Raw genomic sequence first — 12,557 nt, forward strand, 5'->3', positions numbered from 1 at the left:
AGTTCCTGAAGATAGGTTTTTGCCAGGGGGGTGGAAGGATGCACATATGCCAGGGTCAGAAATATTAAAGTGTGGGCATTTGCAGTCCATACTCTTGTAAAGAGTGTGTGCTCTCAAACCAAGCCGGCTTATTCCACATAACATAAAACAAGCTAAGGGAAGGTGGAATTTGAGTCGTTTTAAAAGAGAGAGATAAGCAGATGAAAAAGAAAGAAAAAAGAGAGGTTTCAAAGGGAACTATTACCATGATGAATGAGAGAGACATGGGTATAAAATGGGATTAAGCAGGACCACCGATTAGGCTACAAAATGCCTTTGTTCAGCTTAGAACACATGTGCCCCCCTGGGTGGATGAACTGGAAAAAGGTTCGCACTATGGGCACATGCAGCCCCAAGGCATATAGCCTGGCAGGCAGACAGAGCCTTTGGGCAAAGAAAACACGTAGCCTTCCTCTAAGTGGATTCAGTCAGCCTGTGGTCAGGACTCCTGCTTTGCCCGCAGAGCAGGGGCTGGATTTGGGTGCCACACCCTTGGCCCATGGCTGGGCATCTTTGGTGCGGTGACCAATTGCTCAGCCTCAGGGAGTGGCCTGGATTTAAGGAATGTTTCCATTCATGTGCTTCGTGATATTATTTGGCCCCGTTCTTTCCACTGAGGGACTTAAGGTGACATTAGCCTTCAAATCTTGGAGACAGAGGACAAGGCCAGCAGCATCAGTGTCACTCTGGAGCTTGTTAGAAATGCAGATTAACTAGCCTCACCCCTGACCTACTGAGTCACTCTGGAGGTGATCGTTATGCATGCTAAGGTTTGAGAGCCGCTGCTTTAGACTGATGGAGTTGGGGTAAGAAAACCTCACCCAAGCCTAATAGGACATTAGATATGACACCCCTTAATAATATATTCAGAAAGTCCATTAGCCAGGAATGCAGGAAGATGCTTTGCCCCTCCTTACATAGATATTTCTGACTTCGAGACCCCTGAGGTTTCTAGAAAGCTAGGCATAGATCACATCAGTTCCCAAACTGTTTTCTGTGGAGCAGTCATTTCCTGCAAGATGGCGTTTGATGTTCTTTGAAGAAGCAAAGTGAGTTTCTGGAACACTGCACACTCTACCCTCCTCACACAGAGTCACAGGGTAACTGTGCGCTGTCGTGTACTGGCTGGCAGCTGGGCGATGTGACTAAGGCCTCAGTGTCTGGAATCAGATCACCTGGGTCCACATCGTGACTCCATCCCTCAGCAAAGTCACGTAAGGTTTTGCTCCTCTTCCTATGGTTCATGGACCAGCATCAGCGACAAGACTTGGGAGCTAGCTGGAGATGAAGGGGGGTGTCAGGTCCCACCACAGACTCAGGGAATCAGAGTCTGCATTCTTAACAAGATTCCCCAGGTGGTTTGTATGCACATTAATTTGAAAAGTACTATTCTAAACCACGTTGCTTGACCTGTCTGCCTCAGTTTCCTTATCTGAAAAACAGGAATATTCTTAGGACCTATCTCATGCCTTATCATCCATGAGAATCACCTGGAGGGTCTGTGAAAGCGAAGACGGCCTGGCTCCCCCCGTAACAGCTCCTGGTTTATTAGGTCCAGAGAGGGGCCAGAAAATGTGCATTTCTCACAGGTTCCCAGGGGATGCTAATGCAGTAGGTCTGGGGACCGCACTTTGAGAACCACTGCTTTAGACTATTCTAAAAGCATTGCTCATCCTCTGCTGACCGTGTTTTCCTCCTTGAAGGATGCTATTTCAATACTTGACTTTGTGTTTATGTTTTGCCCTTTTTGCTGTTTTGTTGGAATCTTAACGCCAGCCTGTAAATTCTTCTGAAATCATACCTTCCACATTCCACACTCTCTCATTTTCTGTTTTGTTGAATAACGAGTACATTTCCAGTGCGATTAATGAAAGAATAAGGAAAGGGGAAAAGACAACTCAGACTACCAACCCCAATAAACAGCCTCCATAAATGGATATCAGCCCCGGAAATCTCATTAAAATTAACATTTCTCACAGGTTCCCAGGCAATGTGCATGTTGCTGGTCTGGGACCCACCCTTTGAGAAGTACTTTCCTAGGGATTTTAGAAGGATGAAGTGGATTCTATCGTGTAAGCCAGTTAACACAGTGCCTAGCACAGACTGAGCACTCGGACATGTTCGTTAATGTGACTTTTACTTAATAAATGCTCAGACAAATCCCATTACTTTGAACAAAATATTTATCAAACTCAGTTATGGAACTTTATTCGCTGGGGGATAGATTGTCTTTTCAGAGGAAGCAGTGTGTTATTGCAGGGGTACTTGAGCTTCCCACATTGTCAATGATCTATGGAGATCAGTTCCCAGCCCCCTGCCCCCCTTTTTTTTTAACATAGATTCAGGAGCAGACAACCAGCAAATCTCAGGGCAGTGGCTCATGGGCTTTCAGGAGACCCTATGTATAATATACTGGAGGAGGAGATAGAGATAGGAAGGTGCTGGGTAGAATGGATTAAAGTGTCCTTTATGAGCCAAAAACCACAGGGTACTGTGCATGTTGGCTGCTAAAGGCTCACAAATCCTCCTTCCCCAGAGAACTGTGTCCTTGGTCAAATGGGAACCGTTTCTTCCTCCCCCACCTGCTCATGACCTGTGACTGATCGGCGTGGAGTGCAGAAGCTGGCTCCTTGCCTCCTGGTGGGATTAACTCTGGTACACTTCATGCTCTGGAGCTCCGCGGAGTCAGGCTGAAGCCAGACCCCAGTTTCCACCACATCGTTGCTCGGCTTCTTTCCTCACCCTTTCCTTCATCCCCTTTCTCCTGAGAGCACTCAGTAAATCACCAGGTCTCAGACTCTGCTTCCTTCTGGGGAGCCCAACCTAAGACACCCTTCTGAATGCCCACTGGGAAATTTAGTCAATTGATTCATTGACTCAGAGGGGCTAGAAGATGATTCATTTTAGAACAACAGACATAACTCTGAAAAACTTGCCACAAGAAGAAAGGAAGTGTGCCTGGAACTTTCAGAGGAAGGATGTACTTATGGATGAAAAATATTACAGGAGCCAAAAGAAAATTTCCAACAAGCCAAAGGGGTGACATGGGCCTAAGGGTTTGATAGAATTTTCCACAGGCTTCTATGTGCATCATCTGTGTCATGCTCCTCTCTGGCTTTTCCCAGGACTTTGACTTCCCTTCACTGTCCTGCTTCTCTTTCCTAGCATCCTAACATCTGCATCCCTGCGCACTTACCTGGCACCTGGTGTCATGGCTGGGAAGCTTTACTCTCCCAATTTGCCTCTGGGTTGTGGTCCACTTCAGGCTCCTGGCATCTCCCCTGCACCACCCGTCCCTGTGCCCACTCAAACCTGTTCATTGCCTATGGGCTTAGGTTTCTGAGTCTTTTCCTGCTTCATGAAACCGCCCCTTGTTTTCTTCCCTTGCATTTTCTCTTCTGCCTCTCTCTGGGGCTGAGACAGTGGCTGGCACCTGTGCTTCTTATGCCTCCTCTCTGCTTAAATCCCTTCTCCGTGTTGCCACAACATTCTGGCATCTGAGCCTCTCACCATCCATTCCTGGTCTTCTAGAATCCCTCCCGATCTCTGCTCCTGGGCTCCTGGGTGACTGCTCAATTGCCTTGACCTTGAGCACCTGCTTGCCCTTCCATCTGGGCTCATCTCTCTGAACTTAACCTCCATTTCTCCTTGCCCTGGTCCATCACAGCCCTATTTCCTACTGTGACTCTGGGCCCTCCTGCTCGTCCCTGTCCTGCTGTTGTCTGCTCCCAAAATGACAGGTGTGATTATCAAAAGGCCTATTTTCTAGAGATTTTATTAGACAACCTGCAATTTCCTATCCTTCCGTGGGAGAAAGCCTGGTGGTTCGGGAGCTAAACAGAAAAATCTAAATTGTTCAAGGGGAGGCACTGAATCCTCTCTGGTTCTGCTGGAATCTGACATCATTAAGAAGAAAAGTTAAATAATACTGGAGGAGACACCAAAATAAAATTTAAACATGAAAAATTATGAAAAATTAATATTTTGCGCTTAATCAGTCCTTTGCCGTTTGTGTTAATTCCTTATTGCTGATGTAACAAGTTGCACAAACTTAGTGGCTTAAAACAATGCAGATTTATTACTTTACAGTTATGGAGATCAGAAGTCAGAAATTGGGTCTTACTGGGCTAAAATCAAGGTGTCGGCCGGGCTGGGCTCCTTCTGGAGAAGGAGAGGGAAGAATCTCTTCCCTTACCCTTTCCAGCTTCTGGAGGCTGCCCTGAATTCCTTAGCTCATGGTTCCTTCCTGCATCTTAAAGCCATCAATCACGTCACTCTGACCTCTGCTTCTGTCACCACATCTCCTTCTCTGACTCTGGCCATCCGGCCTTCTTCCTCTTCTGCATATAAATCCTCTTGGATAATTCAGGATCTCTCACCATCTCAAAATCCTGAATCACATCTTCAGCGTCCCTTTTGCCATGTAAGGTGATGTATTTACAGGTTCCAGGGATTAGGATGTAGACATCTTTGAGGGGCTGTTATCCAGTTTACCCCACTTCACCTGGCTAATTTCATGGTTAATTTAGAGAGCTCCACTAACACCAGAATATACCTTCATGTGTTAAATGTTTTACATGCCTTCTCATTTATTCGTCGCAACAACTCCATAGAGCAAACACCAGTATCAGATCCATTGTTTAAATGAGGAAACTGAAGCCCAGAGAAATGAAAGTGCCTGCACAAATGGTTTTGGCTTGCATTTGTTTTCCTATCAGTTATTGTGACTTGCTACTGTGAAAAAGGGCCTTATTCAAACTCAGAGTATCACATCTAAGATTCAGGATGGTAAAAACAAAAATGCCGTGCTAGAAATGTTGATTCTAGAAATGTTTAGCAAGTCAGGAGGCTTCAGGGCACGGTGCTAGAAATGAAAAGAGCAAAGTCCTGCCCTCGGGGAGCTACAGTCTACAGTGGGAAACACTTGTAGGAAAAAATGTGTGGGAAGTTTGCACCATACATAAGAGAGTGAGGAGCTTCCAGAAGGTGTTGTGACAGTCAGGGGCACTTACTGGAGATGCTAATGAGCTGAACCTGTGTGTTTAAGGGAGAGGGAGTATCTCCAGGGAAACAGGAGGCACCAGGCAGAGGAAGAAGCATATGCCAAGGAGGAGAGGTGTTGAAAAGCCCCCATCCTCACTCTACCTGGAGGGACAGATTGGTCCCTGTGGGGGGGACTCAGAGCCTGTGGGTGGTGTACCAGGACACCAGCTGTTTATTATCACTTTGTGGGCTGTGTCTTCACTAACTTACCTGAGTCTGCATTTAAGGAAACCCTGTGGGTTTTGCTTAAGAGATGAAGGAAAATGGGAGGAAGGTTAAGGGGCCAAGCGCCAACCCCAAGTGCAGATGAGCAAGGAGCCAAGGTGTTTGGAAGCGGCTGTGCCCTCTCTTCCTATGGCCAGGCATCCACCCTCTTGAATCAGCTCACTAGCAAAGTTTATTCTTGAACCACATCACTTGCAGAAACCAGCAATGGAGACTCCTTATTATGGAAAGTCATGGGCCCCAGGGGTGTGGGGACGGGTGGAACTTCCATGCTGGGGTCACTCAGGGGTGTGTGATAATATGATGTCTCTTTCCCTTCCTCTGTCCTGTAGCAATGGAATGGCAGGGACACGGCCCTCATGGTCACCCGCGTGGTCAACCACAGGCGCTTCTCGGCGACAGTCAGTGTGGCGGACACTACCCAGCGGAGCGTGAGCAAGTACCGCTGTGTGATCCGCTCTGACGGTGGCTCTGGTGTGTCCAACTACGCTGAGCTGATTGTGAAAGGTGAGTGCCACCACCCGTGCCTCTCCCCAGGTGGTTGATTTCACGGGGATCCCTTGGCCCCATCCTTGCATGGTGGGAGGAGTTAAGACTCCCCCGTTTTCTCATCTGGTGTTCCTACACCCATTCCGTAGACTGAAACACGATTTCCAATTCTTGCCATCAACACACATCAAAAAAAAAATAGAGGAAGTTATTGTGAAATCATGCAATATTACATTGTCATTCAAAGTTGAGTCTTACATGTAGGATCTGTATATGAAAGCTTATGGGATATATAACATAGACGACATCTCCAAATTTGGCTTTAATCTGCATTTAAAGTTAGAGTGAGCCAATGTCCTTGTGCTTTGGTGGCGTTCTATTACAGTGATCAGAGTACAGTTGTTTCTGAGGGATTTTTTATTGAAAACTCGATATAATGACAATATTTTAGAAGGACTTTTGACATAAATAACCTCCCACCCCACTGGCTTTGATTCAATTTTTTTTCAATTTTCTTTTTCACCTTGAGGTATCACTGACATGTTCTTCCATTAAAATATGCACATTGTTCCTTTTCTGCTTCTTTCAAGGAGCTGGATAGTCCATTCATTTTTGAAAGACTATATAATCTTTGTTACCGTGCTTAATGGGTGTATGCTATTTCATCAAGTGAATCATCCTATTTTTAAAAATCTCCGTCATCATTTAGGTAATTCCAGGTGTATTTGTTTTTCTTTTATCTTTCCTTTGTGCATGCAACGATTCACACCTCAATTGAGTTCTTCCGAAGAGAATATTTTTATTCTACTAAACCAGATTATTTCCTTGGATAAATTCCCTAGGGGTAGAATTGGTAGGCCAAAGAATATGAGCATCTTTATGGATTTTTCTTTTTGTTGCAATGTTGCTTTTGCAAAAATAAACAAAAGAAGAAAACAAAGGTTTGACAGCTTACACTGGAAAATAGCAGCGTATGGATGTTCTCATTTTCCAGTGTTATGTTCGCCGATTAAAATTTTAATATAACATAATTTAGTGAATGAAATAATGAAGCTGTTCGTCTTAATGCTAGCTGTAGAATGATACCCAGTGTTTTGAAGGTAAAAGCATCGCTCCACCCTCCAGAGGATCCTGAGTTGGTTCCCTTGGTCAAAGGATCGGTTGGTGTGAAACCTTGACCTCTCTTTGCTTCCGCATGTCATGGTAACGTTGCCTGGGACTAGTATGAGTCTAGGGTCTCTAATCCTAGAGTGTGTGGGATTCTCTCTCCTGTGCTGTCCTGACTCCAGGTGGATATTCACATGGCTGCCCATTTGTCATTAATCAGATCTCAGCTTGACTGTCATCATGCCGTCTTCTCTGAGAGAAATACCCTCCCCTGACCACCCCCATTCTGGTGGTCACATTCTATTATATCACCTTGTCTCTTTTTCACTCATCACATTTCCAAATTATATATTTTTCTTTCTTTGTTTACTTGGCAGCGTCCGTCTCCCCCTTTAGGATATAAGCTCTGTGGGATTTGGGGCATCTTCCATTTGGTTCGTGGTTCACAATCAGTCCCCCGAGCTTCGCTGAGTGCCTGGCACGAGTGCTGAGCACACTGAACCATCTGAGATAGCCGGCGTTTGACGGTTCTGACCTGCACAATCGGTCGTTCCGTAAGGCTCAACCTTAAAATGCTTGTTGAATGGTGGATAAGTGAAGGAGTTATTGGCCTCAGCAGGAATGCATTTCATCACTGTAATTCTATGAACACTTAAGCTGAAGATCAACAAATTGGGTAGTTACGAACAGAACAACTAACAGGAAAAAAAAATCATCTTTAAAATAGTTTACATTGAGTGCCATTATATATAAAAGAAACCATCATTTTGATCCCATTAGGCTCGTATCTTGGCTTTTTGGTGCCATAAGATGGATTCGTGGGATAAAGTGGCCTTTGCAGGTCTTTCAGATAGTGAATATGTAACCCCTGAGCTGTGCCCTCTGGAACACTCACTACACATACTCTTTTATGGTGACCCCCCACACTGGAAAGGAAGCCCACCCTCCCCACCCGGAGAATGGACAGTGTTTTCTCCTGTTGTCCCCGGTCTCACCAGCACCTTGCCCATGCCTGACACAGAGTTGGTAATGATTGCATAGGGTGAAGGACTAGGGGGCCAGTGTAGGGCTCTGAACTTTTCACCCGCAGACAAATGGAACCAGAAAACGCTTCATTTAGTCTTACGTCCCCAGGTGTGGAGAAGGAGGTGTGGGAAACCAAATCCAGAGGGCTCTGGGACAGAGGATGTGATTTCCATGGTGAAGCATCATGGCCTTTATTTGGAGGGGTGGCCAGTGTGTCCTGGGACTGCGGTTTATCCTTTGTTGGCTGTGTGTCCTAGGCCAGAGTTCAGCTTGGACTGAGTGGTGCCCTGACCAGGTTTGTCAGTACAATCCAGGAGCTAACATTGCTCTGTCCCCTCCCCACCCCAGCCCTTGCTGCTCTATTTTAAGGGATGCACTGGATGGTCTCCTTCAGAGGTCTCCTTCAGGGTGGGCGATGGTGGGTTTGTGCTCCTGGTGACCGGGTCCTGTTTTGTTATACCTTACTGAAATCCTTTATGGAATATCACATTTTTTTTAGTGCCCATTTTTCTTCCCACTGGCGTTTTTTTCCTTTTTATACTCAGTTGGTGGTAAGCTCGAAGCTGGACCCCTTGAATGTAGAAGTCCCTTCACATCCGCGATCTCATGTGGTCCTGATTGTGGCTCTGCACCTTGGTTTTATTTTAGTTCATTTTACGGCTGTGAGAACAGTCACAGCCAGGTGGAGAAATAGAGACAGGTCCTTAGGGACAGAGCTAGGATTGGACCAGGAGCTAGATCATGCTATTTTGGCAACACCTGGAGGGCCTGAGGATTGTGGCGTTGTCAGCACATGGTAGCATGGTGTCATGAACAGTGTCGAAAACGTCCAGATAGCAGACAGGGTTCATGACAGGGGTCCCCCGACCTGTTGCTAACTTGCCCTTTTAACTCATGCATCACCCTCTCACCACTCCCCACCTTTCTGGAGAGGGATACTAACTGCCAGATTCGTGGAGAAATGGATTTAACCCTTCCCTACACACACTCTCTCTCTCACACACACACACACACACACACACACACACACACACACTCACTCACTCACTCACTCACTCACTCACTCACTCACTCATAAAAAGCTAATGGTACCCAAGCCAAACAAGACAGTGAAAGACAGGGGGCACCCAGAGGCGCAGCAACCAAAGGAAGACTGTCACCCTGGAGTGTGCGGCCAGGAACCCACTTGAAGGCAGCAAACCAGAACACTGGGGGGAAAGTGCTTTATGAAGAATGACTCACTCACGTCTTAGAGCCCCTTCTTGTGGCTGAGCCAGAATGCTTAAATACTTTAATACTGAAGTATTTGCACTTGTTAAAAACAAACAGCAAAAAAACGGAAAAAATAGAAATCTACCTTCTTTCAGGGAAGGGAGAAAATCTGAGAAAGACGGCTATTCTCAAGGGCCAAGCGCTCTCCCAGGGGATGGGGCTGCTCCCCAAATTGAATTTCCTGTTCCTGGTTTACACATCACACAGATGGTGGGGGCCGAGTGGCAGGGAGCTGACAGACACTGGAGGGTCACAGGAAGAAGACCATCCCTGGGCAGCATTTTTTCCAGGTTTCCTCCGTTTAGTTCCAATTCAGAGACAGGAAAGGACCCTGGAGCTGAGATGCCTGGGTTTGAATCCTGGCCCCTTCTCATCCCAGCTCAGTGACCTTGAACATCAACCTCTCCCAGCTTCAGCTGGTTTATCTGGGGGTGGAGGTAGAGCATTACCTCCCTGAGGGGTGTGTGTCCTGAGGATTACATAAGACGGTGGGTGTAAGAGTTCTTAGAGGAGTGCCTGGCCCACTGAGCTATAAGTGTTTGTTAAATAAAATAAATGACTTGAGGTGGGTGGGGTTTCCCCTGTAAGGAAGTAAAAGGTGGTGACGGCCTGAGTGGGAGGTGGGGCAGGACACCTGGCCCAGGTGCGGATTTGATTGCGATCTGTGTGGCCCTGGAGAGATCCCTTAAGACCTCCTCTGCAAAAAGGGACTGGCGCTTTCCCCCATGTGCCGAGCATACGGAAAGGGAGGGGGGAATATAAAAGAGGGGACTGGCACTTTCCCCCATGTGCTGAGCATATGGAAAGGGAGGGAGGAATATAAAAGAGGGGGCCAACATGTGGACTTGGGAACACTTGGGTTATGAGACTCCCTGGGTGCCCTTCTGTATCTGCCTCCGGTGAGTCAGGTTTCTGGACCAGAAGAAAAGTAGCTGGTCCTGCTTGTGCCCAGCCGCCTGACCACATGGGCCCCGTCTGCCTGGCATCATTCCTTCAGAACTCGGACCATGCAGGGATTGGGAGGTTACAGGACCCCTCAGCGCCCAAGGATGCCAGGAGCTGGAGGCCCCTCTGGTGACATCTGTGGCAGGTGCTTGTGCTGGGCCAAGCCGTGGAAGGTGGAGACTCAGGCCGGGTCTCTCTTTCCCTAAGCAGGTGTGTTTATGGCTGGCTGGCTTGTGGCTCATGTATTATCCTGGGATGGTGAGCATCAGTGCTTCAGAGATGCCACCTCATTAGAGTATAGGTAATATCAAATTCTCAGGGCAACACACTGATCAAAATGAAAGCAAATTGGAATAACTTAATTCCGAAGAACTGTTTATTGAGTTGTGATAATGTACCTGGGTATACATTAGATTACCCTGTAACTGAGGTTTTGCTCGATCGACAATCTGGACTCTCAACCTACCTGTTCCAGACCAGTGCTCATAAATGCACTAATTCTCTCCCTGTTTCTGGGTTTCTTAACGTCTTCGATTTCAAGGTGTTTTAGTTTATCCCAAAGACATAGGTGTCTTCAAAAATGCAGATGTGGTCTGGATGAAAATTTTCTAACTCATCAAAAATGTGTTGTTGGTGGTGATTTTTAAATTTGCCTTCTGACTCCATTTAACAACCTACCACGGGTTCAGAACCTTCTTATCAATATGCAGATTGGTGCCTAGAAGAAATCCAGTACTGGTGCTGAGAGTCAGATGTTCTGATTTAAGTACTGATATGACTTCCTATCAAGGCAGCTGGGTAGGGTCAAGAGCATGGATTTTGGATGTAAACATCCCAAGTTTCAGTCTCAGTCCTGGCCCCAGCTGTCTGTGTCTTCAGGCAAATTATATATTCACTCCAAGCCTCAGTTTCCTCATCTGTTCAGTGAGGGTAAATATAGCTAATTGGATCCTTATTAGAGGGAGACAGTATATGTATAGATCCCAGTAAAAGTAGACACCCACCCAGTTATATCTGTAAATAACAATAATCACATTTTAGTGTTATTAAGGGGATATTGACCAAATAGAGTGTCCATTTTTCCTTGTTCTGCTTCTTGTACTGTGGAAATTTAAACGTAGTCATCTTAAGGTCTCTTTCCTCTGGAATGGGCTTGGGGTCATCAAATGCAGCCCACTAGTCCAAATTGGTTGCAGAAATGCTTTCCTTAGGTTGCACTGTCTTTTTGACTTTGAACACTTGTTCCGATACTTAAATGCCTCTTGAAGTTGTATTGATTTGGCCGCACTGAGCCTGCATTCTGGAGTGGCAGCAGCGGGCTGGTGTGTCTGCCCTGTTCTGGGGCATGTGCTCCACAGCTCACCCCTGTCCTCACTTGGCCCATGTTGCTCACGTCACTAGTCTGGTTCCTGTAGGCCTTTGAGTTTACCGCCTCTGGTTTAAAGATTGCATGGCTGGAGAAGTTGACTTGTTCTTATATTCATTTGTTTAATAGTTGATTGAGCCCCAACTGTGTGTCAAGTAGTGTGATAAGCTCACGGTCTAGCGTGAAGAATTGTGCAAACCTGTAATGCGTGGTCATCTAGTTGTGTTGGGCGCCTACTATACTGTCTTACTAATCCTATCCATAACCCTACGATACAGGTGCTGTAGCATCCCCCTTTTACAAATGAGGGCGTGGAGGAACAGAGAGGTTAGACAGTCATCCCAAGGTCACACACCTGATACATGGCAGAGCTGGGATTCCAGCCCATGCCTGCTTGTGCCTCAGCTCAGGCTCTTTCTTCTGTACCACATTTCTTACAAAATCCAGTATGGTAGGCCCTGTGATCAGGCGTGAGCTGAGGAAATACAAAGGGTGGGACAACTGATGCAGTTTGGGAAAGCATCTACAACCTTCCGAGATGACCAGGGCTGCTGGTCCCTGTCCCATCAGTGAGAGCAGCCTAGGAGGACGGCTGCATGCCAGGAGAGGAGGCAAAGCCAGTGACCACTCTGAGCACTTCAGCTTGGACAGCCACTGGAGCACTGCAGAGGTGCCATCAGAATCGTTTCTGTTCTCTGCCAGCCTTCAGAGGCAGAGCAGAGCTGGGGGCTGTATGGCTCAGTGGTCAGAGAGCCTGGACTGGAATCCGGCCTCTGCCCTGTGAACGCCACTTCCTAAGCCTGCCTGGAGCCCCATCATCCCCACCACCTCTCCTGTCCACACCCTAGACCAGGAGGTGGCAAACCATTCCTGCACAGGACATGGTAGTAAACGTTTTCAGCTTTGTGGGCCATCCAGGCTCTGTTTTAACTACTCAGCTCTGCCGTTGTAGCAGAAGTAGCCCTAGAAAAGATGTCAGTGAGTGAGGCTGTGTGGCAATAAAACTTTATTTACTCAAACAGGCACAGCGCAGGATTTGGCTCCC

At 46.8% G+C, this 12,557-nt stretch overlaps 1 protein-coding gene across 15 annotated transcripts in view; it reads left to right on the forward strand.

Moving 5' to 3' along the window:
• The window catches only part of PTPRT (protein tyrosine phosphatase receptor type T), a 1,098,035-nt gene that overhangs the window by 417,381 nt on the left and 668,097 nt on the right, over positions 1-12,557 (forward strand). For all 15 annotated transcript variants that reach the window (XM_082361692.1, XM_082361703.1, XM_082361700.1 and 12 more), the window contains exon 6: positions 5,640-5,814. In XM_082361692.1, the coding sequence (XP_082217818.1) occupies positions 5,640-5,814 (175 nt within the window). The remainder of the gene's footprint in view (positions 1-5,639; positions 5,815-12,557) is intronic.

Source organism: Balaenoptera borealis, assembly GCF_965194805.1.
Source record: "Balaenoptera borealis genome assembly, chromosome: 16".
Lineage (NCBI taxonomy): Eukaryota > Metazoa > Chordata > Mammalia > Artiodactyla > Balaenopteridae > Balaenoptera > Balaenoptera borealis.